The 26,951-nt window shown below is 43.6% G+C and overlaps 1 protein-coding gene across 4 annotated transcripts; it reads left to right on the top strand.

The window, feature by feature from the left end:
* Positions 1–7,687: 7,687 nt before the first annotated feature.
* On the top strand, positions 7,688–26,488 carry ZNF709 (zinc finger protein 709). Of its 4 annotated transcripts, none has more exons than XM_030936656.1 (5): positions 7,698–7,841; positions 12,521–12,565; positions 22,233–22,359; positions 22,564–22,621; positions 23,619–26,488. In XM_030936656.1, the coding sequence occupies exons 1-5, from the start codon at positions 7,737–7,739 to the stop codon at positions 25,354–25,356; spliced, it is 2,073 nt and encodes a 690-aa protein (XP_030792516.1). In that variant the 5' UTR covers positions 7,698–7,736; the 3' UTR covers positions 25,357–26,488. The 4 variants fall into 4 exon arrangements, with proteins under 4 accessions (XP_030792517.1, XP_030792516.1, XP_030792519.1 ...); XM_030936659.1 differs by having other exon boundaries at positions 23,787–26,488; XM_030936658.1 differs by lacking the exon at positions 12,521–12,565 and adding an exon at positions 17,669–17,828 and having other exon boundaries at positions 7,731–7,841.
* Positions 26,489–26,951: the final 463 nt, after the last annotated feature.

The following is a 26,951-nucleotide window of genomic DNA, read 5'->3' on the forward strand; positions in this document are numbered from 1 at the left end:
CTATAATCACCCTGTTATGCTAGCAAATACCAGATCTCATTCATTCTATTTTTTGTGGCCATTGACCATCCTCACTTCCTCTTCCTCCCACCCCCGCACCTTTCCAGCCTCTGGTAACCATCCTTCTACTATCTCCATGAGTTTAATTGTTTTAATTTTTCCTCCCCAAAATAAGTGAGAACATGTGAAATTTGTCTTTCTGTGCCTGGCTTATTTCACTTAATATAATGACCTCCAATTCCATCCAAATTGTTGCAAATGACAGGATCTCATTCTTTTTTATGGCTGAATAGTACTCCATTGTGTATTTGGAACATGTTTTTTTAAATCCATTCATCTGTTGAGCGATACTTAGGTTTCTTCCAAATCTTGGCGATTGTGAATAATGCCACAATAAACATAGGAGTGCAGATATCTCTTCAATACATGGATTTCTTTTTTTGGGGTATTTACCTAAAAGTGGGGTTGCTGGATCAAATGGCAGCTCTATTATTTTGTGGAGCCTCCAAACTGTTCTCCATAGTGGTTGTACTAATTTACGTTCCCCCCAACAGTGTACAAAGGTTCCCTTTTCTCCACATCCTCTCCAGCATTTGTTACTGCCTGACTTTTGGATAAAAGCCATTTTAACAGGGGTGAGATGATATCTCATTGTATAATAGTTTTGATTTGCATTTCTCTGATGATCAATGATGTTGGCCTTTTCATATAACTGTTTGCCATTTGCATGCCTTCTTTTGAGAAATGTCTTTTCAGATCTTTTGCCCATTTTTAATCCGATTATTAGATTTTTTTCTATAGATTTTTTTTGGAGCTCCTTATATATTCTGTTTTTTTTTTTAAATTTTGTTTTTGTTTTTGTTTTTTTGAGATGGAGTTTCCCTATTGTTGCCCAGGCTGGAGTGCAATGGTGCTCACCACAACCTCCGCCTCATGGGTTCAAGTGATTCTCCTGCTTCAGCCTCCAGAGTAGCTGGAATTGCAGGCATGTGCCACCATGCCCAGCTAATTTTGTATTTTTAGTAGAGACAGGGTTTCTCCATGTTGGTCAGGCTGGTCTCAAACTCCTGACCACGTGATCCTCCTGCCTCAGCCTCCCAAAGTGCTGGGATTACAGGTGTGAGCCACTGCACCTGGCCTATATTCTGGTTACTAATTCCTTGTCAGATGGGTAGTCTGCAAATATTTTCTCCCATTCTGTAGCTTGTCTTTTCACTTTGTTGTACAGTAGCTCTTTACTTAATATGACCCCTTTATCTATTTTTGCTTTGGTTGCCCATGCTTGTAGGGTATTACTTAAGAAATCTTTGCCCACTCCAATGTTCAGGAGAATTTCCCTATATTTTCTTTTAGTAGTTTCATAGTTTATGGTCTTAGATTTGAGTCTGTAACTGATCTTGATTTGCTTTTTGTATATGGTGAAAGAGAGGGGTCTGTTTCATTATTTTGTGTATGGATATCCAGTTTTCCCAGTCTCTTTACTGAAAAGACTGTCCTTTTCCCAATGTATGTTCTTGGCACCTTTGTCAAAAATGAGTTCACCATAGATGTATGGATTTATTTCTGGCTTCTCTGTTCTGTTCCACTGATCTTTGTGTCTGTTTTTATTCCAGTACCATGCCATTATGGTTACTGTAGCTCTAAAGTTAGATAATATGATTTATAGTCATATTTAAATAATTTAAAGTCAGGTAATATGATTCCTCCAGTTTTGTACTTTTTGCTTAGGATAGCTTGGCTATTCTGGGTATTCTGGGTCTTCTTTGGTTCCACATACATCTTAGGATAGTTTTTTCTATTTCTGTGAAGAGTGTCATTGGTATTTTGATTAGGATTGCATTAAATCTCTAGATTTCTTTAGTTAGTGTGGACATTTTAACAATAGTGATTCTTCCAATGCATGAACATGAGTATCTTTTCATTTTTTGTGTCCTTTTCAATTTCTTGCATCAATGTCTTATAGCTTTCATTGTAGGTATCTTTCACTTCTTTGGGTAAGTTAATTCCTAGGTATTTAATTTTATTTGTAGCTATTATAAATGGGATTACTTTAATGACTTCTTTTTAAAATTGTTTGCTGTTGGCATACAGAAATGCTACTGATTTTTTTATGTTGATTTTGTATCCTGGAACTTTACTGAATTGGGTTATCAGTTCTAATAGTTTTTTGGTGGAGTCTTTTTTATTTTTATTTTTTGAGACAGAGTCTCTGTCGCCCAGGCTGGAGTGCAGTAGTACGATCTCGGCTCACTGCAATCCCGCCTCCTGGGTTCAAGCGATTCTTCCGCCTCAGCCTCCGGAGTAGCTGGGAGTACAGGTGCACGTCACCATGCCCAGCTAATTTTTGTATTTTTAGTAGAGATGAGGTTTCACCATATTGGCCAGGCTGGTCTCAAACTCCTGACCTTGTGATCCTCCTGCCTTGGGCTACCAAAGTGCTGGTTGGTGGAGTCTTTAGTTTGTTCCAGATATAGGATTATATCATTTGCAAACAAGGATAATTTGCTTTCTTCCTTTCCAATTTGGATGCCCTTTCTTTCTTTCTTTTGTCTGATTGCTCCACCTAGTACTATGTTGAATAACAGTGGCAAAGTGGGCATCCTTGTTGTGTTCTCGATCTTAGAGGAAAGGCTTTCAGTTTTTGCCTATCCAGTATGATACTAGCTATGGGTCTATCATATATGGTGTTTTCTTTTTTGAGACAGTCTTGCTTTGTCTCCCAGGCTGGAGTGCAGTGGCGCGATCTCGGCTACTGCAAGCTCTGCCTCCCCGGTTCACGCCATTCTCCTGCCTCAGCGTCCTGAGTAGCTGGGACTACAGGCGCCCATCACCACACCCCGCTAATTTTTTGTATTTTTAGTAGAGACAGCATTTCACCATGTTAGCCAGGATAATCTCGAACTCCTGACCTCAAATGATCCACCCACCTCGTTCTCCCAAAGTGCTGGGATTACAGGCATGAACCACCACGCCTGGCCCATATATGGGTTTTATTATGTTGAGGCATATTCCTTCTGTACTCAGTTTTTTGAAGATTTTTATCATGAAGAGATGTTGAATTTTATCGAATGCTTTTTGAGCATCCATTGAAATGATCGTATGGTTTTTGTCCTTCATTCTGTTGATATGATGTCTCACATTAATTGATTTGCATATGTTGAACCAATCCTGCACCCTGAGATAAATCCCCCTTGGTCACAATACATTATATTTTTAATGTGTTGTTGAATTCAGTTTGCTAGCATTTTGTTGAGGATTTTCACATCAACATTCATCAGTGATATTGGCCTATAGTTTCCTTTTTTTTGGTGTGTCTTTGTCTGATTTTGGCATCAGGGTAATAGCGGCCTTGTAGATTGAGTTTGGAAGTATTCTCTACTCCTATATCTGGGTGCTCCAGTGTTGGGTGCAAATATATTTACAATTTTTATATGCTCTTGCTGAATTGACCTGTTTATCATTATGTAGTAACCTTCTTTGAGAGACCAGGCAGTGTTTTTTTTTTATTTTCAAAAAAGCAAAACAAAAAGAACTGTGGCCCTTGTTTACAAACACAGACATTTAAAGTGACCTCATCCTATCCATTTTAACTTTTACTGTTGATGGTCTTGAGGCTTCCACACATCCCTTTCCCACCTCTACTCATCGAGGCACTTTAGAAAAGGAATCACTATAACACCTGAGCCCTTGACATTGATGCGGAGTTTGAACCCTACAACCCTAGCCTGGGCACTGGGCTCTTCTCAAACCAACCACATGTATACTTTACATTGGAAGGAAATTGATTTTGGATCAGTATATATATGGAAGAAAATTTTGCAAATCATATCTGTGTGTGTGTGTGTGTGTGTGTGTGTGTGTGTGTGTTCCATTGTATGGATAGGCCACATTTAGTTGATTCATTCATTCCTTGATGGACAATTGGGTTGGTTCCACCTTGGCTAAGGCGGGCGGATCACGTATGGTCAGTAGTTCAAGACCAGCCTGGCCAACACGGTGAAACCTGGTCTCTACTAAAAATACAAAAATTAGCCAGAGCAGTGACGGGAACCTGTAGTCCCAGCTACTCAGGAGGCTGAGGCAGGAGAATCGCTTGAACCCAGGAGGCAGAGGTTGCAGTGAGCCGAGATTTTGCCACTGCACTTCAGCTTGGGCAACAGGGTGAGAGTCTGTCTCAAAAAAGAAGTGAAAATCAATTGGGAAGAGATCTAGGAATTTAACGAAGGTATAGTGTAGACTGTAGGCCTACTGGTTTTCGGGAGATAGCTGGAGAATAAGATTTTTTGGGCCAGGCATGGTGGCTCATGCCTGCAATCCCAGCACTTTGGGAGGCTGAGGCAGGTTGGTCACCTGAGGTCAGGAGTTCAAGCCTGGCCAACATGGTGAAACCCCATCTCTATTAAGAATACAAAAATATTAGCCGGGCATGGTGGCAGGTGCCGGTAATCCCAGCTACTTGGGAAGCTGAGCCAGGAGAATCACTTGTACTTGGGAGGCGGAGGTTGCAGTGAGCCGAGACCCTGCCATTGCACTCCAGCCTGGGTAACAAGAGTGAAACTCCGTCTCAAAAAAAAAAAAAAAAAAAAAAAAAAGATTTTCTTGGGGGAGGGAGAGGGGATCTGCAAAATGCCAAACACTGATTTAAGAAATTATTTCTTTAAACTGGGCATGCTAGTGCACACCTGTAGACCCACTTACTTGGGAGGCTGAAGCAGTCCAGCCTGGGTAACATAACAGGACTACATCTTTTTTTTTTTTTTGAGACCAAGTCTCGCTCTGTCGCCCAGGCTGGAGTGCAGTGGCACGATCTTGGCTCACTGCAAATTCCGCCTCCCGGGTTCATGCCATTCTCTTGCTCAGCCTCCCGAGTAGCTGGGACTACAGGCGCCCGCCACCACGCCCGGCTAGTTTTTTGCATTTTCGGTAGAGATGGAGTTTCACCGTATTAGCCAGGATGGTCTCGATCTCCTGACCTCATGATCTGCCTGCCTCGGCCTCCCAAAGTGCTGGGATTACAGATGTGAGCCACCATGCCCGGCCCAGGACTACATCTTAAAAACAAAAACAAAAAACAGAAAAATGAACAGAGTCTGAGAAATATGCAGAACACTATTTAGTTCACCAATATGTGTGTAATAGAATTTCCCAAAGGAGAGGAGAAGAGTCTGGCAGCTCTTCAACTGTTAAAGACAGAATTACCATGTAACCCATCGATTCCACTCCTAAGTGTATTCCCAAGAGAAATGAAATCGTATGTCTACAGAAAAACTTGTACATGGATGTTTATAGCAACCTTATTAATAACAGCTAAAAGGTGGAAACAAACCAAATGCCTATTAATGGATGAATAGATAAACAAAATGGGCTAAATCCATACGATGAAATATTGTTTCACTGTAAACAACAAATGAAGTATTGATACAAACTTCAATGTAAATGTCCCTTGAAACAGTTATGCGGCCAGGCACGGTGGCTCAAGCCTGTAATCCCAGGACAGGTGGATCACGAGGTGAGGAGATCGAGACCATCCTGGCTAACACGGTGAAACCCCGTCTCTACTAAAAATACAAAAAACTAGCCGGGCAAGGTGGCGGGCGCCTGTAGTCCCAGCTAGTCGGGAGGCTGAGGCGGGAGAATGGTGTAAACCCGGGAGGCGAAGCTTGCAGTGAGCTGAGATCAGGCCACTGCACTCCAGCCTGGGCGACAGAGCGAGACTCCGTCTCAAAAAAAAAAAAAAAAAGAAACAGTTATGCTAAGTGAATGAAGTTAATCACAAAGAACACATAGTATATGATTCCATTCCAAGTCTAGAATGGGAAAGCTATATAGCAACCCAAAGTAAATTAATGGTTGCTTAGGACAGAGGCTTGGAGGAGGAAGATGAGAAGATAGGACAGTGACAGTCAAAGGCTACAGGGGTTTCCTTTTTTTTTTTCTTCCTTTCTTCTTTCCTTCCTTCCTTCCTTCCTTCCTTCCTTCCTTCCTTCCTTCCTTCCTTCCTTCCTTCCTTCTTACCTTCCTTCCTTCCTTCCTTTCCTCTTTCCCTCCTTCCCTCCTTCCCTCCTTCCTTCCTTCTGACAGAGTCTCACTCTGTCACCCAGGCTGGAATGCAGGATCACAGTTCACTGTAGCCTTGGCCTCCTGGGTTCAAACGATCCTCAGGCCTCAGCCTCCCCAGTGGCTGGGACTACAGGTGTGCACCACCATGCCCTGCTAATTTTTAAAAATTTTGTTAGAGATGCGGGGGAGGGGGGGTCTGACTATGTTGCCCAGGCTGGTCTCAAACTCCTGGGCTCAAGCAGCCCTCCCACCTCAGTTTCCTAAAGTGCTGGAATTACAGGTGTGAGCCATCATGCTCAGCCCATTCGTAGTTTTGATCCAGTATCTTAAGTATATTGAGTTTCCTGGTACATGCCAAATTTACATAACCTTTTATGGTTTTTTAAATAATCTCAGTCAAAATAAGAATTAATTGCCTTATGGATATCATAGCCATTTACATTTCAAAGTTTTCTAGGGGCTGGGTGCGGTGCTTCACGCCTGTAATCCTAACACTTTGGGAGGCTGAGGACAGCAGATCACTTGAGCCCAGGAGTTCAAGATCAGCCTGGGCAAAATAGTGAGACCCTGTTTCTACAAAATAAAAATAAAAAGAAAGAAATTAGTCAAGCATGGTGGCATGCGCCTGAGGTTCCAGCTACTCAGGTGGCTAAGGTGGGAGGATTGCTTGAGCCCAGAAGGTCGAGGCTGCAATGAGCTCTGATTGCACCACTGCATTCCAGCCTGAGGGACAAAGGGGCCCTGTCTCAAAAACAACCACAAACCAAACAAACATAAAGGACCCACAAAAGTTCTCTAGGGACACAGTCAAAAACTGGTCCGAAATAAATATCCTTCCAGTGTTCAGTTTTACTGAACACATCTCATGGCTTTGGGTTGAACTGAAAAGAATTCCTCACCGGGCATGGTGGTTCATGCCTGTAATCCCTTCACTTTGGGAAGCCAAGGAGGATCGCCTGAGCCCAGGAGTTTGAGACTAGCCTGTGCAACATAGTGAGACCCGCCCCCCCACCGCCATCTCTACCAGAAAAAAAAAAAAAAAAAAAAAAAAGAGGAACTCCTTCTCTCAGACTAAGGCTGTGGGGTCCAAACTTTCCACTAGAACAAAGTGTGGCGGGGGAGGGAAGGGGTGGGTGATGCCCTAAACCCTGTCAGTTGTCAAAGATTAAAACGTAGTCAGACTCTTTGTTAGGTATGATGAGGTCACTCTAAGTGTCTGTATTTGTAAACAAGAGTTAGAAACCCATGAATGACCTCACAGCCTTATGCTAAGTCTGGGAGCATCTGACCCTCCCGCTCCAGTCTGGCATGGCCCCGGGCGCCCTTTTTGCTGTGGACAAAGAGCCTCTCTTTATCTGGAAACTGAGCCTGGAATTTCCTGCGCCGTGCACGCTTGTGTCTCTGCGCTCAGAAGGAGCTGCAGGCAGACACCAGTGCCCGACCCCGGGTACGTTAACAAATTCTGCTTAGATGCAAATATCCGTGTCAGGGGAACAGATTCCTGACCCCGGATGAATGCCGGTTGCTTAGAGACACGACTTCCCGATAAGCTGTCACTCAGGCAAGAAAGGCGGGTCCAAGAGTGCAACGTCCAATCAGGGGCGCCTCCTGGAAGGCGGGCGGAGGGGACGCTGCGCAAACGGCCAGGGCGTCTCTACGAGCCGCTGCGCTCCGCTATGGGGTCTCCTCACCCCAAAAGGGCCTCTCGGGTGGTGGTGGGAGCTGTGCTGGCCGCGGGAGAAGTGGACAGGACACCAAGACATCCCAGAGTCTGGGAAATGGTGAGTGTGCGGGGCTGAACGTCTTGAGATGGGGGAGAGGGGCGGGTTGGAACCGGCCGGATCTGGCTGTGGTGGGACCCAGGCCTCCCCGCCGTTGTCTCCTGGGTCTGTGGACCCGAGTCCCCCTGGCGCAGCTCGGCCCTCGGTCTCTTTGGCCGCAGGGTGGGGCTGGGCCAGCAGCCGGGACCCCGTGCGTCCTGTCCAGTCCCTGCGCGGCGACTGCGGCCCCAGCCCCGGAGCCCTCTCTGGGCAGCTCCGAGCCGGCAGTCCCGCGTCTCCCCAGATTGTGCGGGGGCACGGGAGGGTCATGGGGGGAATCCTGCCTGGGTCGTGGGGTTGGTGCGTGGGAGGAGCAGTGTTGTGTGGGGTCCTCAGGCCCTCTTTTCTTCCCAAGGGAGGACTCGTTTCTCAAGGTTTCCAAGTGTATGGGAAGCTAGATCTCAAATCCACGACCCTGTCTTCCAGCCTGGTTCTTCCCAGAGCTGGGAATAAATCCCTAAATTTCTAGATCCCTTTCAAATGCCGGTGTCTTCGCTCCAGTTCACAACGTCGTTATTAACTGTCTTCTGTGGGGCATTTCAACCAGACGCAGTATTTTAATTATCCTTTTTGTACAGAGGAATGGATGGTTCTTTTTACAAGATTTAATGTATGCTTTGGGTATTTACATGAGAGGAAGACGGGGAGAAGGACCTGAAGCTACCTCGTGTAAAATGCTTGTGCCTCTCTTGCCAGTATCTCTCCTGGGACCTGACATCCTATGGAAACTCCTTTGGGTTGAGTCTCCTTTTTGGAAACTTTTCTGGGCGATCTGTCCTTTCCAGCGCAGCGCTTCCCCTCGCTGGGCTTTTCACCGTGAAAAGATTTACTCACTTAATTGATTCTCAAAAAATGTAAAATATATATAATTAGGAGACCTATAGCCTAGCCAACATGGCGAAACCCTGTCTCTACTAAAAATACAAAAAATTAGCCGGGCATGGTGGTGGACGTCTGTAATCCTGGCTACTCAGGAGGCTGAGGCAGGAGAATCGCTTGAACCCAGGAGGCAAAGGTTGCAGTTGAACAGAGATTGCGCCACTGCACTATAGTCTGGGCGACATAGTGAGACTCTGTCTCAAAAAAAAAAAAAAAAAAAAGTAAAATAAACATTTAGAGTGGATATAAAATATTTCCAAAGATGGAAGGAAAGAGATAGATTTCAGAAAATAGTAAAATACCCAGCTGGGAGCAGTGGCTCACGCCTATAATCCTAGCACTTTGGGAGATTGAGTCAGGATTGCTTGAGCTCAGGAGTTCAAGACCAGGTGACATAGAGAGACCTCGTCTCTACTAGAAATAAATAAAAAAAAAAAAAGCTGTGCGTAATGACCTGCACTTGTAGCCCCAGCTACTTGGGAGGCTGAGGCAGGAGGTTTGCTTGAGTTGGGGAGGTTGAGGCTGCCTTGAGCCTTGATTGTGTCAATGCACTCCAGGCTGAGCAAAGTCTCACACCTTGTCTCAAAAACAGCAAATAATAATAATAATAATAAAATATCGCAGTATTATATTGCATTTATTAAAAATTTTGTTTCTCTATTTTTCTTCTGAGCATGTGTAGCAAGTTCCTCAGGTCTGTTCTTTCCTTTTGGGTGATTTCACATGGAATTCCATTCTGGGCTCAAGTCATCCACCTGCCTCAGCCTCCCCTTTGATTTCTTCAAACACTGGGTTTGTCTCATTTAAATATCAGTAGTGGTCCAGGTCACTTGACTGGAGAGCAAAGAGGACTGGAGGACTGAGGTCAGTGACTCCAAGCTCTAAGACCAACCCTTGGGTCTGCCAAGTGATGTAATTGAAGGCCCAGTTGTTTCTTCCTAGGGAGCCTCCCCTGCAGGTGTCCTACCTGCTCATACCTACTGTGGAAGGAGCCCTTTGTTTTTGTTTTTGTTTTTTGAGATGGAGTCTCGCTCTATCGCCAGGCTGGAGTGCAGTGGCGCAATCTCGGTCACTGCAACCTCTGCCTCCTGGGTTCAAGAGATTCTCCTGCCTCAGCCTCCCAAGTAGCTGGGACTACAGGCGCCCGCCACAACACCCGGCTAATTTTTTTTTTTTTTTGAGACGGAGTCTTGCTCTGTCACCCGGTCTGGAGTGCAGTGGCCGCATCTCAGCTCACTGCAAGCTCCGCCTCCCGGGTTTACGCCGTTCTCCTGCCTCAGCCTCCCAAGTAGCTGGGACTACAGGCGCCCGCCACCTCGCCCGGCTAGTTTTTTTTTTTTGTATTTTTAGTAGAGACGGGGTTTCACCGTGTTAGCCAGGATGGTCTCGATCTCCTGACCTCGTGATCCGCCCGTCTCGGCCTCCCAAAGTGCTGGGATTACAGGCTTGAGCCACCGCGCCCGGCCTTTTTTTTTTTTTTTTTGTATTTTTAGTAGAGATGGGATTTCACTACGTTGGCCAGGATGGTCTCGATTTCTTGACTTGGTGATCCACATGCCTCGGCCTCCTAAAGTGCTGGGATTGCAGGCATGAGCCACCACGCCTGGCCTAAAGGAGCCCTTTATACTGAGAGAAGCTGCTGAGCACTGGAAAACTGGGGGTCTGAATGCACATTAGGGGATTGGCTGAATCGAGTGATGCCCTTCCTGAGGGCATGCTTGTGGTTTCCTTGGGCCTCTTTTTAGACATTAGGTTTGAGTTTTGCATCTGTCGTGTAGGTGCACTCAGTGTAATTTTTCTATAGTGAGAAAGTCTGTAAAGTCTAGGAGATCTGCCTCCTGGACACAGGATGAATGAATTGGGGAGTTCATTTGGGTCAGAACCTTAATCTCAGTCCAGTTGAGAGTTTCCTCATGACAATTGAAGGGGCGATTTCACTGTCACCTGGGGTGAGGGAGTGTGTGGAGCTCCCAGAGTTCATTCCTTTGGCTCCTCAGGTGCCCCTGCCCTCTGTCACCAAGGACTGTCTCACACTAAGGGTTGTTGCCCAACAGCAAGAATGTGGGCCCCAAGCTTGTGTATGTGTTTAGCTTTCTGAGTGTGGGTTTTCCTTCTGAATTGCGGGGAAGCAGGCTGCTAGTCTGAGCTGACTTGAGAGAGAGAGGGAGAAGGAGAGAGAGAGAGAGAGAGAGAGAGAGAGAGAGTGTGTGTGTGTGTGTGTGTGTGTGTGTGTGTGTGTGTGTGTTTTAGAGCTGGGTTCTCACTTTGTTGGCCAGGCTGATCTCAAAATGCTGGCCTCAAACAGCCCTCCCACCTTGGCCTCCCAAAGTGCTGGGATTACAGGTGTGGTTTTCTTTCCTTTTCTTTTTTCTTTTCTTTTCTTTCTTCCTTTTTTTTTTTTTTTTTTTTTTTTTTTTTGTCAGAGTCTTGCTCTGTCACCCAGACTAGAGTGCAGTGGTGTGATCACAGCTAACTAACCTCGAATACCTTTCTTGGCTCAAACAATCCTCCTACCTCAGCTTCCCAAGTACCTAGGACTACAGGTGTGCACTGTCATACATGGCTAATTTGTAAATTTTTTGTAGATCCTCACTGTTGTCCAGGCTAGTGTTTTTTTTTTCCTTTGGATTCCTTTATTTGCTGACTATTACAGCAGCTGAATTCTAGTTTCTGTTAACACTTTTTTTTTTTTTTTTTTTTGAGAGGGAGTCTTGCTCTGTCGCCCAGGCTGGAGTGGAGTGCAGTGGCGTGATCTCGGCTCACTGCAAGCTCCGCCTCCCGGGTTTATGCCATTCTCCTGCCTCAGCCTCCCGAGTAGCTGGGACTACAGGCGCCCGCCATCTCGCCGGGCTAGTTTTTTGTATTTTTTAGTAGAGACGGGGTTTCACCGCGTAGGCCAGGATGGTCTCGATCTCCTGACCTCGTGATCCGCCCGTCTCGGCCTCCCAAAGTGCTGGGATTACAGGCTTGAGCCACCGCGCTTGGCCTGTTAACACTTTTTAATGTTATTCCATATGTGTGTTAAATTTTGTTTCTTGGGTTTGAAAATGTAAGTCAATTGAAAGGTATGATGCAACTAAGGCAAGACAATTCTGAAACCAGGCTGGGTGTGGTGGCTCACGCCTCTAATTTCAGCACTTTGGGAGGCCGAGGCAGGGGGATCACTTGAGGTCAGAAGTTCGAGACCAGCCTGGCCAACTTGGTGAAACCCTGTCTCTACTAAAAATATAAAAATTCACCAGACATGTAATTTTTGGTGGGCGCCTGTAATCCCAGCTACTTAGGAGGCTGAGGCAGGAGAATCGCTTGAACCCCGGGTTGCGGGGGAGGTTACAGTGAACCGAGATTGTGCACTGCACTCCAGCCTGGGCAACAGAGTAAGACCCCATCTCTAAAAAAAAAAAAAAAAGGGCCGGGCGCGGTGGCTCAAGCCTGTAATCCCAGCACTTTGGGAGGCCGAGACGGGCGGATCACGAGGTCAGGAGATCGAGACCATCCTGGCTAACACGGTGAAACCCCGTCTCTACTAACAATACAAAAAACTAGCCGGGCGAGGTGGCGGGCACCTGTAGTCCCAGCTACTTGGGAGGCTGAGGCAGGAGAATGGCGGGAACCCGGGAGGCAGAGCTTGCAGTGAGCTGAGATCCGGCCACTGCACTCCAGCCTGGGCGACAGAGCGAGACTCCTTCTCAAAAAAAAAAAAAAAGAAAGAAAGAAAGAAAGAAAATTCTGGAACCAAACAGAATATTTGTTTCTTTTAGGCAAGAGAACCTCAAGATAAGAGATGGATGTATTTACATTCTCAGGTACATTTTTCATTTTTAGATTGGTTTTTGTATGTGCATGTCATAGAGTACTTTGAAATTTTTTTTTTTTTTTTTTGAGACAGAGTCTTGTTCTGTTGCCCAGGCTGGAGTGCAGTGGCATGATCTCGGCTCACTGCAACCTCCGCCTCCTGGGTTCATGCCATTCTCCTGCCTCAGCCTCTTGAGTAGCTGGCACTACAGGTTCCTGCCACTATGCCCAGCTAATTTTTTTGCATTTTTAGTAGAGATGGGGTTTCACCGTGTTAGCCAGGATGGTCTTGATCGCTTGACCTCATGATCTGCCTACATCGGCCTCCCAAAGTGCTGGGATTACAGGCATGAACCACCGCGCCTGGCCAAAGTATTTTGAAATTTAAAAGAGGCCAGGCATTGTGGCTCATGCCTGTAATCCCAGCACTTTGGGAGGCTGAGGCAGGTGGATTGCTTGAGCCCAGGAGTTTGAGACTAGTGTGGGCAACATGACGAAACCCTGTCTCTACAGAAAAAAAAAAAAAAAAAAAAAAAAATTAGCCGGGTGTGGTAATTTTAGCTGGGTGTAGTCCCGGCTACTCAGGAGGCTGAGATGGGAGGATCCCTTGAACCTGGGAGGCAGAGGTGGCAGTGAGTCAAAATTGAGTCACTGTGCTTCATTCAGCCTGGGTGACAGATTAAAACCCTGTCTCCAAAAAAAACGAATACAAAAAACAAACAAACAAAAAAACCTCAAAGTCCATATGATTTCTATTGCAAATGAATTTCCACTTGAATTAAAAGGAAAATGCAATTGAACTTTTTTTGTTTTGAGACCGAGTCTCACTCTATCACCCAGGCTGGAGTGCAGTGGTGCGATCTTGGCTCACTGCAAGCTCCGCCTCCGGGTTCAGGCCATTCTCCTACCTCAGCCTTCTGAGTAGCTGGGACTGCAGGTGCCCGCCACCACGCCCGGCTAATTTTTTGTATTTTTAGTAGAGACGGGATTTCACTGTGTTAGGCAGGATGGTCTTGATCTCCTGACCTCATGATCCGCCAGCCTTGACCTCCCAAAGTGCTGGGATTAGAGGCATGAGCCACCGCGCCCAGCCTAAACTTCTTTATTTGGTAGAATGACTACTCAAAGCTTATATATATATATTTGAAAATCCTAATATACTTAAGATAAAATGCTAATGCATTATAATATGCTACTCATTCCCAGTAACATCTCCCAGTGTGAGATGGTAGGACACATAGTAATGCACCTTGTCATTATAGTTAGAAAGAGATTTGAAAATTTTGCACTTTTGTGACTGTCAGTGTTTAAAGTATTAATTTTTTTTTTTTTAGACAGGGTCTCACTTTGTTGTCCTAGTGGCACAATCATAACTCACTGCAGCCCCGAACTCCTTTCACCTCTGCCTCCCAAGTAACTAGAATTACAGACATGAGCCACCATGCCCAGCTAATTATATATACTTTTTTGTAGAGACAGGGTCTCACTCTCGACCAGATTGGTCTTGAGCTCCTGGCTTCAAGCAATCCTCCCAACTTGGCTTCCCAAAATTCCCTAATATGAGCCACCACGCCCAGCTGGATTCAGTCTTTTTTTTTTTTTTTTTTTTTTTGAGACGGAGTCTCACTCTGTCGCCAGGCTGGAGTGCAGTAGCACGATCTCAGCTCACTGCAATCTCCGCCTCCCAGGTTCAAGCAATTCCCCTGCCTCAGCCTCCCAAGTAACTGGGACTACAGGCATGCACTACCATGTCCAGCTAATTTTTTTGTATTTTAGTAGACATGAGGTTTCACCATGTTGGCCAGGATGGTCTTGATTTCCTGATCTCGTGATCCACCTGCCTTGGCCTCCCAAAGTGCTGGGATTACAGGCATGAGCCATCGTGCCAAGTCTGGATTAAGTCTTAGAATTATTTCATACATAGAAAATTTAAGGCCGGGCGCGGTGGCTCAAGCCTGTAATCCCAGCACTTCGGGAGGCCGAGACGGGCGGATCACAAGGTCAGGAGATCGAGACCATCCTGGCTAACCCGGTGAAACCCCATCTCTACTAAAAAATATAAAAAACTAGCCGGGCGAGGTGGCGGGCACTTGTAGTCCCAGCTACTCGGGAGGCTGAGGCAGGAGAATGGCGTAAACCCGGGAGGCGGAGCTTGCAGTGAGCTGAGATCCGGCCACTGCACTCCAGCCTGGGTGACAGAGCGAGACTCCGTCTCAAAAAAAAAAAAAAAAAAAAGAAAATTTAAAATCAAAATTTAAAAAGCAAAAGTAAGTTTATTAAAAATGAAGATTATTAACTAGTAAAATATGGCTTATTTAAATTTAGCTTTTTTTTTTTTCTCCCCCGAGATGGAGTCTCTCTCTGTCGCCCAGGCTGGAGTGCAGTGGCATGATCTCGACTCACTGCAACCTCCACCTCCTGGGTTCACGCCATTTTCCTGCCTCATCCTCCCGAGTAGCTGGGACTACAGGTGCCCACCACCACGCCCGGTTAATTTTTTGTATTTTTAGTAGAGACGGGGTTTCACCGTGTTAGCCAGGATGGTCTTGATCTCCTGACCTCGTGATGCACCTGCCTTGGCCTCCTGAAGTGCTGGGATTACAGGTGTGAGCCACCGCGCCCGGCCTTAGCTGTTTATTTTAAAGAAATCATGCATGTGGAAGTTTGAAAAACATCTACAATAGTTGAGTGTAATTTGAAAAGACTCACTGCCAGCATATCCTGGTCCACTCCAAGCCCGGGCACTTGCTCTCGCCACCCCCAAATACTCACTTTTGATAATTTTTTATTTTTTTTGAGATGGGGTCTTGCTCTGTTGCCTAGGCTGGAGTACAATGACGTGATGATAGCTTTTTGCAGCCTCAACCTCCTGGGCTCAAGTGATCTTCCCACCTCACCCTCTTGAGTAGGTAGGACTACAGGTGTATCCTGCCACTCCCAGCTAATTTTTAAATTTTTTGTAGAGATAGAGTCTTACTATGTTGCCCAGGCTAGTCTTGAACTCCTGGCCTGGGCTCAGGCAATCCTTCTGCCTCAGCCTGTCAAAGCACTGGTGTTATAGGTATAAAGCACTGTGCCTGGCCTTTCAATAATTTCTTAAGCGTACTGTGAGTGTTTCTTTTTATAAAAACAAGCAATTTCAACTGCATGTTTTTCATACTCTTGTTGGTTCTGTAATGAGTAGTTGGACTCCACATGTTTTGATTTTGGCTGTGGACATCATAAGCCTCACCCTTCTCTCTTCTCCTCATGTTGCACACCTGGGCAAGCTGAAAAAGTCTGGGAGCAGGAAATTCAAACCACAGAAGCTCCTGCTGTTGAGCAGGAACTCTCTTGTAGCCCCACCCCCAAACTACAATAAAAACCCAGGCCAGGAGGCTTTCTTTGCTCTCTGAAGCTATGTCACACCTGCTTGACCAGCCTGCCCTGCTTTCCCCAGGACCTCAGTGATCACAGTAGTAAGTCTTTTCATACCCTTTTGGTATCTGTTTTCCACGCTGTTACTAGTGTCAACATTGGAACAACATAGGAATTGGTACCATGAACATAGTGTTCAGACATTGACCGTCACCCCATGGGTCTGTTGCACTGAATTGCTACCTGCTCTGTTGCTTGATGGCCAGCATGCACTTTCAGCTGCTGCTTTCTGGGAAGCTAGTACTTTGAGTTGTGCTACTCTGTGTTGCATGTTGAGCCCTGCCAAGTCTGGGTTCTATGTTTAGCCAACTGGAGTTGGCAGTTTTGATAATTCTTTGGCTTTTAGGAAGAGGAATATGAGATTGGGATACTCCTTAAAGTGGTCCTGGGTAGTGTTTCTTGGCCTAGACTTATCTGTGTGTTTTGGAGTGAAGCTGTGACTGCTGCTGACCTGACATACAAGGTGCTCATGGGAAAGACTACCTGCCAGAGCAGTCATTTTGGAAAAAGAGACAAAAGAGAGGGCGAAAGGCAGCTGTTAGATGGTGGGCCGAGTCCACACTCCTAATAGCACAGGTCTCACAAGGATCCTTAAGTGCTGCTGCTGTTGCTCTATTGCAGCAAGGATGCTGACCCTCAGGATTATAGGGTACACTCATGGTTCCTTTGCAGCATTGCAAAGGGTTCATTCAAAGCCAGCTTAAGGCCCAGGTCCTTAAACTCTGTAAAGCAGCCATGAGGGACAGGCCCCTAAGTCTGATAACAGTGATTTGTGGCTCTCTGGAGGGAAAAGAACACCCCTCCCCTGTAGAGAGGATTTTGCTGTCAAAATATACCCAGGGACAAAAACAAAAACAAAACAAACATGTTTGGAAGGAAAGGAACAAAAGAAAAAATGCTGAGAAAGAGGTCCACAGTTTGACCCAATTGGAAATTCCAAATAGACTGAAGGAATTTAGACAACAAAAAAGATAAAAGAGCCTCTATTATCACAGGCTGTGTATTAATTTTAACATCTTATGTAATGTATTAGTTGACACACTATAGGATTAGCCAATATGAAGGCTCAAATTATGGTTATATCTGGGAGACCCACTAAAATTTAAGCTGGGTGTCCCCTGATAATCTTAAGGGAGTTACTGAATATAAAATAGAGGACAAATAAGTATTTCTCATCTTAGCCATCATAACTGTGCCTAAATTCCCCATGTTCATGGCATCCAGTGTCCTAAAATATCCCAGAGTGAACAGGTAAACTCTAAACCAGTGAGGCATAAGTGAAATTTAAATTAAATTTAAATAAAATCTTTGGCACTTTCAAATTGGCTTGACAGAATGAGACCCTATGGAACTTACTCCCTAGTTAAATTAGTTACGATGGCTCAGTATAAATTGAACAGGGCCTTGAAGGATTGAAAAATATTATATAAAACCTATTTAGTGAGGAAGTGATTGCTTCTTGTTTTAACAGTACAGTTTGGCCTTTCTTAAACTTGCAAAGAATGAATGGCAACCCACAATGAATTACCACAACCTTAATGCTGTGGTTGCACTCATTAAGCCCCTATACCAATACCCAACATGGAAATTACTGACACCATCCAACTGATCTCACAGATTTCACCATCTCACAGATTTGTATATGTCTGTTCTGTTTCTCACCATCTCACTGATTTGTTTATGTCTGTTCTGTTTAGTGCTTATTTCAGCAGCCACTTAGCTGTAGTTTGCAGTTTTACCTCTGAAGGCTGATTACACACCTTTACCTAGTTTCCCAAGGGAACCTCAACAGCCTTGCCATCGCACAGTCTTTGCATGCAAAATCTGAACTGCATCCACCTTTCTCCAGGAGCACAGGTATGACATTACATTAATGACAGCCTTGTCTGAGGACACTGTTTTGACATTCATTCAGGATACATAAATACTGAAAAAAAAATAGAGCTTACAAAAACTCCATGGCTCCACATATAAAATAAGAGACCTTTATGTTTTGGTTAAATTCCCAAAAACCATTTGGTAAAAGGAGGGCCGCTCCATCCCTGACACTACTATGAAATAACTATTGTCCCTCTGACTACCCACAGCATCTTCTAGGTTCTTTTGATGTTCTGGAGGCAACATAGTCCTTGTTTATAAATTTTACTTAAGCCCATTTATGCTGTTACTTGCAAATTGGCCCACCTTAAATGGGTACCCCTACCACAAAAGGCTCTAGAGTCTTTTTCATTCTCTTAACACAGAGCTTTCATAGAGGAGGAGCTTTTTCATTTTAATGAAGTCAAACTTACTGATTTATTTTGTATGGATTTTGCTTATATCTAAAAATTTATCACCAAACCCAGGATCACCTAGGTTTTCTTCTTTGTTAACTTTTAGGTATCCTATAGCTTTACTTTTTTTTTTTTTTTTTTTTTTTGAGACAAGGTCTCCCTCTGTTGCCCAGGCCAGAGTACAGTAGTGCAATCTTGGCTTACTGCAGCCTCAACCTCCTGGGTACAAGCACTCCTCCCACTTCAGCCTCCAGAGTAGGTGGGACTACAAGCGTGCACCACCACACCTGGCTAATTTTTGTATTTTTTGTAGAGATCGGTTCCCACTTAGTTGCCCAGGCTGGTCTCAAACTCCTGACTTCAAGCTGTCCTCCTACCATGGCCTCCCAGAGTGCTGGGATTACAGGCATGAGCCACTGCTCCTGGCCTAGATTTTACATTTAGATCTATGATCCATTTTGAGCCAGTTTTTGTTTAAGGTGTAGCATCTGTTTCTAGATTTGTGTTTTTTTCATTGTGTTTTGCATGTGGATGTTCAGTTTTTCCAACACTGTTGACAAAGGCTATCTTTTTTCATTGAGTTACCATTGGTCATTTGTTGAAAATCAGATGACTCATTGAGTCTATACTACACCAATGTGAGTCTGTAAGAAAGCAATTGACTTGTGTGTGTGTGTGTGTGTATGTGTGTGTGTATATATATATATATTCTTTTTTTTTTTTGAGACGGAGTCTCGCTCTGTCGCCCAGGCTGGAGTGCAGTGGCACAATCTTGGCTCACTGCAAGCTCCACCTCCCGGGTTCATGCCATTCTCCTGCCTCAGCCTCCAAGTAGCTGGGACTACAGGCGCACACCACCACGCCCGGCTAATTTTTTGTGTTTTTAGTAGAGATGGGATTTCACTGTGTTAGCCAGGATGGTCTCGATCTCCTGACCTCGTGATCCGCCCGTCTCGGCCTCCCAAAGTGTTGGGATTACAGGCGTGAGCCACTGCGCCCGGCGAGATTTTATTCTTAGACAATCATGTCACATGCGACAAAGACAGTGATATTTCTTCCTTCCCTATCTGTATCTCTTCTCTCCTCCCCTCCCCTCTCCTCTCCTCTCATTAGTTACACTTTGAGTATAATCTGTTGAGTAGGAGTGGTAAGAGGGGACATCTTTGCCCATTTCCTCATCTTACCAGGAAAGCATCTAGTTTGTAACTATTAAATATGATATTAGCGGCAGGTTTCCTATAAATACTGCTTCCCAAAAAGAGGAAGGTCTCTCTGTCTCCAGTTTCTTATCATAAATGCATGTTGGATTTTGCCCATAACTTTTTCATTTTTATTTTTCCCACTTATATTTGTGATATTAGTAATTTCTGTTCTCTCTCTGTTTTTCAGTTAGCTTAACCGTACATTGATCAAATATATTGATCTTTTCAAAGAAACACCTTTGGTTTTGTTTAATTTCTCTTTTTACTGTTTCTTCTCTTGTGCGTTTACTTTGGGTTTAATTTGCTCATATTTTCTTGCTTTCCTAATGTAGATGCTTAGATTCTTTTTTTTTTTTTTTTTTTTTTTTTGAGATGGAGTCTGCTGTGTCTCCCATACTGGGGTGGAGTGGCGCCATCTCGGCTCGGCTCACTGCAAGCTCTGCCTTCTGGATTCATGCCATTCTTCTATCTCAGCCTCCTAAGTAGCTGGGACTACAGGTGCCCGCCACCACGCCTGGCTAATTTTTTGTATTTTTAGTAGAGACGGGGTTTCACCGTGTTAGCCAGGATGGTCTCGATCTCCTGACCTCGTGATCCACCTGCCTCGGCCTCCCAAAGTGCTGGGATTACAGGCGTGAGCCACCACGCCCGGCTAGATTCTTTTTTTATAGGCAGAATCTCACTCTGTTGCCCAGGCTGGAGTACAGTGCTGCGATCTCGGCTCACTGCAACCTCTGCATCCTGGGTTCAAGCGATTCTCCTGCTTCAGCCTCCCAAGTAGCTGGGATTACAGGTGTGAGCCACTGCGCCCAGCCCTGTTCATTTATTTTTACTTTGCATACTAGTTCATTTATATTGCACGTATGTCAGATATTTTTCTGCTGCTTTGTGGTTTGTCTTTTAACTTTCTTGATTTTAGTATATTTGAAGTTTTCAGTCTCATCCTTTATGGCTTACTCTTACATAAGAAAATTCTCCCTACTCTTGCATTTAAAAAAAATTGCCTGTGACTTTTGAAAGAGTTTTAATTATATTCTTCACATTTAAATCTACATTAAATTGATTATTATCTATGGAATAGAGCTAATGCAATGCTTTTTCCAATTAGATAACAGTTTGTCTCTTCTACATGTATTAAAGTGTTAGTGATCTCTTCCATTCCCCTACAATGCTTGCTCTATCATTAATCAATTTTCCTTATAAATGCCAGTCCATTGAAGACACTTTCCCCCTCCCTTATTCTATTTATCTCTTTGCGTGTCATGCTGTTAGGAGGGTTATAGTTTGAAGATCCCTGATACATACTAGGCAAGTATTCATGTTGCTCTTCAAAAGACTTTACCCATTGTTTGACATTTATTGTTCCTCTTAGGTTTGGAAAAGTAGTTTTTCTTGACTCCTAATAAGTCTGTTTTATGGATTTGTAGAATTTTATAAAGATATCATTTGGGAGCAGTGGCATCTTGTTGACATTGAGTTTGTTCTAAGAACATGTACCAACTTTCACCTTAATTTAATTCTCCTTTGACTTTACCCAATAACATTTTTTTAAATTGGGATTGTTAAATATCCTTCATTAGCCTTATTTAGTCATAGTTGGTGTGGAGGAAAGCAGATGCAAGCCTTTAAATGTTCTTTCCTCATATAATCACATGGAATGGGCTCAATTCCCCAAGCAACAAGTTGTGATACTATATATTGTCTGCTAGGGAAGCTCATTAGAGACCCAGTGCTCACAGTGCTTTTGGGGGGCTGATCAAGTAGGCATCTTCCTGGCATGTGAAAAAGTCCAGACTCTAAGAAGGAAAAAAGGAGTTCAGTATATACTCTATTGATTCCATAAACCATTTAGGTGCACTAAGCCACTCTTCTTTTTTTTTTTTTTTTTTTGAGACAGAGTCTCGCTCTGTCACCTAGGCTGGAGTGCAGTGGCGCGATCTCGGCTCACTGCAAGCTCCACCTCCCGGGTTCACGCCATTCTCCTGCCTCAGCCTCCCGAATAGCTGGGACTACAGGCGCCTGCCACCACGCCCAGCTATTTTTTTGTATTTTTATTAGAGACAGGGTTTGACTGTGTTAGCCAGGATGGTCTCAATCTCCTGACCTCGTCTGTAATGCCAGCACTTTGGGAGGCCGAGGTGGGCGGATCACGAGGTCTGGAGATCGAGACCATCCTGGCTAACATGGTGAAACCCCGTCTCTACTAAATATACAAAAAATTAGCCGGGCATAGTGGCGGGTGCCTGTAGTCCCAGCTACTGGGGAGGTTGAGGCAGGAGAATGGTGTGAACCCGGGAGGTGGAGGTTGCAGTGAGCAGAGATGGCGCCACTGTACTCCAGCCTGGGCGACAGAGCAAGACTCTATCTCACACACACACACACAAAAATCTCGTACAGATTTGACCATGTGTTTCATGGGATGGTGAGTGATATAGTACAAGATAAGGCAGGAGATAAAAAGTATTTTTCTTACAAGGAATTGTTCGTCTTAAACTGGAAATACTTGTTTCATTTCTATAGCATTTCTCCAAGATGCTGTGTATCCTGTCATTGGAGAGCATAAGACTTGAAGTGATCATAGTAAAAATGTAAAAATAATTTCCAAATATTCATGGCGGTGTTAAATTTATGAAGAAGTAAGTGTGGACAGAGATTTGAGTTCTGATGTCAAAGTTACAGGATAAATGGAGAAAAATGAATTATATATGGACTTTTAGTGAACTGAGTATATATCCTCAGTGCTGTCAGTCTCACCCATTCTCCTCTATACATGTGGGATGTTTCAGGACTCAGTGGTCTTTGAGGATGTGGCTGTGAACTTCACCCAGGAGGAGTGGGCTTTGCTGGGTCCCTCTCAGAAGAAACTCTACAGAGATGTGATGCAAGAAACCTTTGTTAACTTGGCCTCTATAGGTAAGACTGAAATTATTCCCTCACTTAGTCAATTAGAGAACAAGTGTTTCTTGTTCATCAACAAGATTCCAAGGTTTAGGATGTTGAAAGGGAATACTTTGGTAAATAAACCAGACAGGATAACAGCTCATCCTAGATTTAGAATCTAATAATTATTCTATAATTTCAAATAGTTTTAATGATTTTTCTGGGCCTGCATTTTAGGGGAAAACTGGGAGGAGAAGAACACTGAAGACCACAAAAATCAGGGGAGAAAGCTAAGGTGAGTTGTACTTACAGAAGAAATACTGTCTTCTGAGAGAATCTTAGCATGTCATTAAGTTTAAAAAATGAATAATTGGAAGAAGCCCCATTTCATATTTATTTGTTGAAAATTGTTGCCAAGAAAGTTTTCTTAAAAATGGTATAGATGGCCGGGTGCTGTGGCTCACGCCTGTAATCCCAGCACTTTGGGAGGCCGAGGCGGGTGGATCACAAGGTCAGGAGATCGAGATCAAGGTGAAACCCCATCTCTACTAAAAATACAAAAAATTAGCCCGGCGTGGTGGCGGGTGCCTGTAGTCCCAGCTACTCAGGAGGCTGAGGCAGGAGAATGGGTGAACCTGGGAGGCGGAGCTTGCAGTGAGCCGAGATCGCGCCACTGCACTCCAGCCTGGGGGATAGAGCGAGACTCTGTCTCAAAAAAAAAAAAAATGGTACAGTTGTTCAGTATTTGAAAAATATTTCACCTGGAAACAATATTAAGAAACTCTATATTATGAATTTTGGCCAGGCATGGTGGCTCATGCCTGTAATCCCAGCACTTTGGGAGGCTGAGATGGGCAGATCACCTGAGGTGTAGAGTTCGAGGCCAGCCTGGCCAACATGGCAAAACCCTGCCTCTACTGAAAATCCAAAAATTAGCCAGGTGTGGTGGTGGGTTCCTGTAATCCCAGCTACTCGTGAGGCTGAGGCAGAAGAATTGCTTGAACCCAGGAGATGGAGGTTGCAGTGAGCCAAGATCGTGCCACTGCACTGCAGCCTCGGCAGCAGAGCAAGACTCTTCTCAAAAAAAAAAAAAAAGAAACTCTATATTATGAGTTTTATTGTTTTGATAATAGCTCTGGTCAAGTACCCTTCCTGAGCATTCATGACATACACTTCCCCTGAAAATGGCAAAAGTGTAATTCTACTACCTACTAATGATTGTGAAATAATAATTATAAAATTATTAATTTAAAAAGCCACTAATTGTGTGCTTTTTTTTTTTTTTCTCACAGAAGTCATATGGTAGAGGGGCTCTGTGAAAGGAAAGAAGGTAGTCAGTTTGGAGAAACCATCAGTCAGACTCCAAATCCTAAACCAAACAAGAAAACTTTTACTAGAGTAAAACCATATGAATGTAGTGTGTGTGGAAAGGACTATATGTGTCATTCGTCTCTTAATAGGCACATGAGATCTCATACTGAACATAGATCATATGAGTATCACAAATATGGAGAGAAGTCATATGAATGTAAAGAATGTGGGAAAAGATTCAGCTTTCGAAGTTCATTTCGAATCCATGAAAGAACTCACACTGGAGAGAAACCCTATAAATGTAAGCAGTGTGGTAAGGCTTTCAGTTGGCCCAGTTCCTTTCAAATACATGAAAGAACTCATACTGGAGAGAAACCTTATGAATGTAAAGAATGTGGGAAGGCCTTCATTTATCACACAACCTTTCGAGGACACATGAGAATGCACACAGGAGAGAAACCCTATAAATGTAAAGAATGTGGGAAAACGTTCAGTCATCCCAGCTCTTTTCGAAATCATGAAAGAACTCACTCTGGAGAGAAACCCTATGAATGTAAACAATGTGGAAAAGCCTTCAGATATTACCAAACTTTTCAAATACATGAAAGGACTCACACTGGGGAAAAACCCTATCAGTGTAAGCAATGTGGTAAAGCTCTTAGTTGTCCCACATCCTTTCGAAGTCATGAAAGGATTCACACTGGAGAAAAACCCTATAAATGTAAAAAATGTGGCAAAGCCTTCAGTTTTCCTAGTTCCTTTAGAAAACATGAAAGAATTCATACAGGAGAGAAACCCTATGATTGTAAGGAATGTGGGAAAGCATTCATTTCTCTTCCAAGCTATCGAAGACATATGATAATGCACACTGGAAATGGACCTTATAAATGCAAGGAATGTGGGAAAGCCTTTGATTGTCCTAGTTCTTTTCAAATCCATGAACGAACTCACACTGGAGAGAAACCCTTTGAATGTAAACAGTGTGGTAAAGCCTTCAGTTGTTCCAGTTCCTTTCGAATGCATGAAAGAACTCACACTGGAGAGAAACCCCATGAATGTAAACAGTGTGGTAAAGCCTTCAGTTGTTCCAGTTCTGTTCGAATACATGAAAGGACTCACACTGGAGAGAAACCCTATGAATGTAAACAGTGTGGAAAAGCCTTCAGTTGTTCCAGTTCCTTTCGAATGCATGAAAGAATTCACACTGGAGAGAAACCCTATGAATGTAAACAGTGTGGTAAAGCCTTTAGTTTTTCTAGTTCCTTTCGGATGCATGAAAGGACTCACACTGGAGAGAAACCCTATGAATGTAAACAGTGTGGTAAAGCCTTCAGTTGTTCCAGTTCCTTTCGAATGCATGAAAGGACTCACACTGGAGAGAAACCCTACGAATGTAAACAGTGTGGTAAGGCATTTAGTTGTTCCAGTTCCATTCGAATACATGAAAGGACTCACACTGGAGAGAAACCTTATGAGTGTAAACAATGTGGTAAGGCCTTCAGTTGTTCTAGTTCTGTTCGAATGCATGAAAGGACTCACACTGGAGAGAAACCCTATGAATGTAAACAATGTGATAAAGCCTTCAGTTGCTCACGTTCCTTTCGAATCCATGAACGAACTCACACTGGAGAGAAACCCTATGCGTGTCAACAATGTGGTAAAGCCTTCAAGTGTTCGCGTTCCTTTCGAATACATGAAAGAGTTCATAGCGGAGAGTAACCCTATATATGTAAGCAATATGGCAAAGTTTTCAGTTGTCCTATTCCATTTTTTTTCTTTTTTTTTGAGATGAAGTCTCACTCTGTCACCCCGGCTGGAGTACAGTAGTGCAATCTCAGCTCACTGCAACCTCTGTCTCCTGGGTTCAAGTGATTCTCCTGCCTCAGCTTCCTGAGTAGCTGGGACTACAGGTGTGAACCACCATGCCCACCTAATTTTTGTGTTTTTAGTAGAGATGGGGTTTCACCACGTTAGCCAGGCTGGTCTCGAACTCCTGACCTCCGACGATCTGCCTGCCTTGGCCTCCCAAAGTGTTGGATTACAGGTGTGAGCCACCACATCCAGCCCCCATTTCCTTTTGAAGACATGAAATTATTCATATTTCAGAGAAACCCTATGACTATAAGACATGGGGATACCTTCAATTCTTACATGTGAATATGAGGAAGCATTCATACTGGACAGGAAGCCCTGCGAATGTAGGCAATGTGGGAAAACCGTCAATGGTCATGTGACCTTTTAAGGACCATGAGAAGGCATATGAAGTGTAAAGAATTTTCATATGCCCTATAAATATAAAGAATTAATAACTTTAAAAATGTAAAGAATGTGGAAAACTCTGTAATTGTAAAGAATGTGGAAAAACCTTTATTTGTCTCAGTTTACTTGGAAGCCATGAACAAACTCACACTGGAAAGCGACTTCTTGAATATAGACATTGTGAGAAAGCCTTCAGTTGGCCCACATACTTATATGTGAGAATGCAGACTGGATAGAAATCCTATAAAAGTGAGAAATAACAATGTTTTCAATTTTAACAAATGCTCATGTGATACTCCCTTATGTGTGAAATTTCAATCTCGTTGAAACTCCCACTAGGGAGGTGTTGTATAAATGTAGATAATATGGGAAAGCCTGATGCAAATTAATTCATGTATATTGTTCTAGAAAATTCACAACATGACAGAAGTGTTATAAAATATATTGTCAGTTACTGATTCTTAAAGTGGATCTCTGAATTACGGATTTCTATTTCACAAAAGAACATTGAGATGAGATAATTCTGTAAGCTCTTATACAGTTGTACACAAGTTGAATTGATAGTATTTTTTCATTAAATCAGTTTCTGAAATTTTATCTTTCCATATTGAAGTCTGTTAGACTCATGAGTGAATTGAAGTGTATTTGTAATAAGCTAGTAGTTTTGATTTTTAGGCAATTTTTGGTTGTGCTGTAACGGACCATCAAAAAATGACAATTTGGTAATCTTTAGGATTTCCTACTGGCCTTATGTGGCAGGTACTAGATATCATTATATGTATTTCATCTTTCTTTCTGACCAAAAGAAGCTTTTTTAGAGGAAGACAGAATACCCTTTTTTCTATTTTTTATGCTAAAAAATAATCATAATAAATTTTTGAGTCTGCAAAGTTTATCATGCAGTATACTCTCTCATTGGAATTATTATTTTCATTTTCTGTTCTTTGCTATTTGGAATTCTTTCTGGCTGTGATTTGGATAATAGGCTTTGCATTAATAAGAGAGACCTGAGATAGAACCATATAACCTATAGCTGGAAATGGCTGTCCTGGATT

This window comes from Rhinopithecus roxellana, chromosome 8, assembly GCF_007565055.1.
Source record: "Rhinopithecus roxellana isolate Shanxi Qingling chromosome 8, ASM756505v1, whole genome shotgun sequence".
Lineage (NCBI taxonomy): Eukaryota > Metazoa > Chordata > Mammalia > Primates > Cercopithecidae > Rhinopithecus > Rhinopithecus roxellana.

Coding starts and splice junctions, on each gene's coding strand:
- ZNF709 (XM_030936656.1), top strand. CDS start 7,737: ATGGGGTCTCCTCACCCCAAAAGGGCCTCTCGGGTGGTGGTGGGAGCT. Junction 22,360..22,563: donor TGTTAACTTGGCCTCTATAG/GTAAGACTGAAA, acceptor CCTGCATTTTAG/GGGAAAACTGGGAGGAGAAG. Junction 22,622..23,618: donor AATCAGGGGAGAAAGCTAAG/GTGAGTTGTACT, acceptor TTTTTCTCACAG/AAGTCATATGGTAGAGGGGC.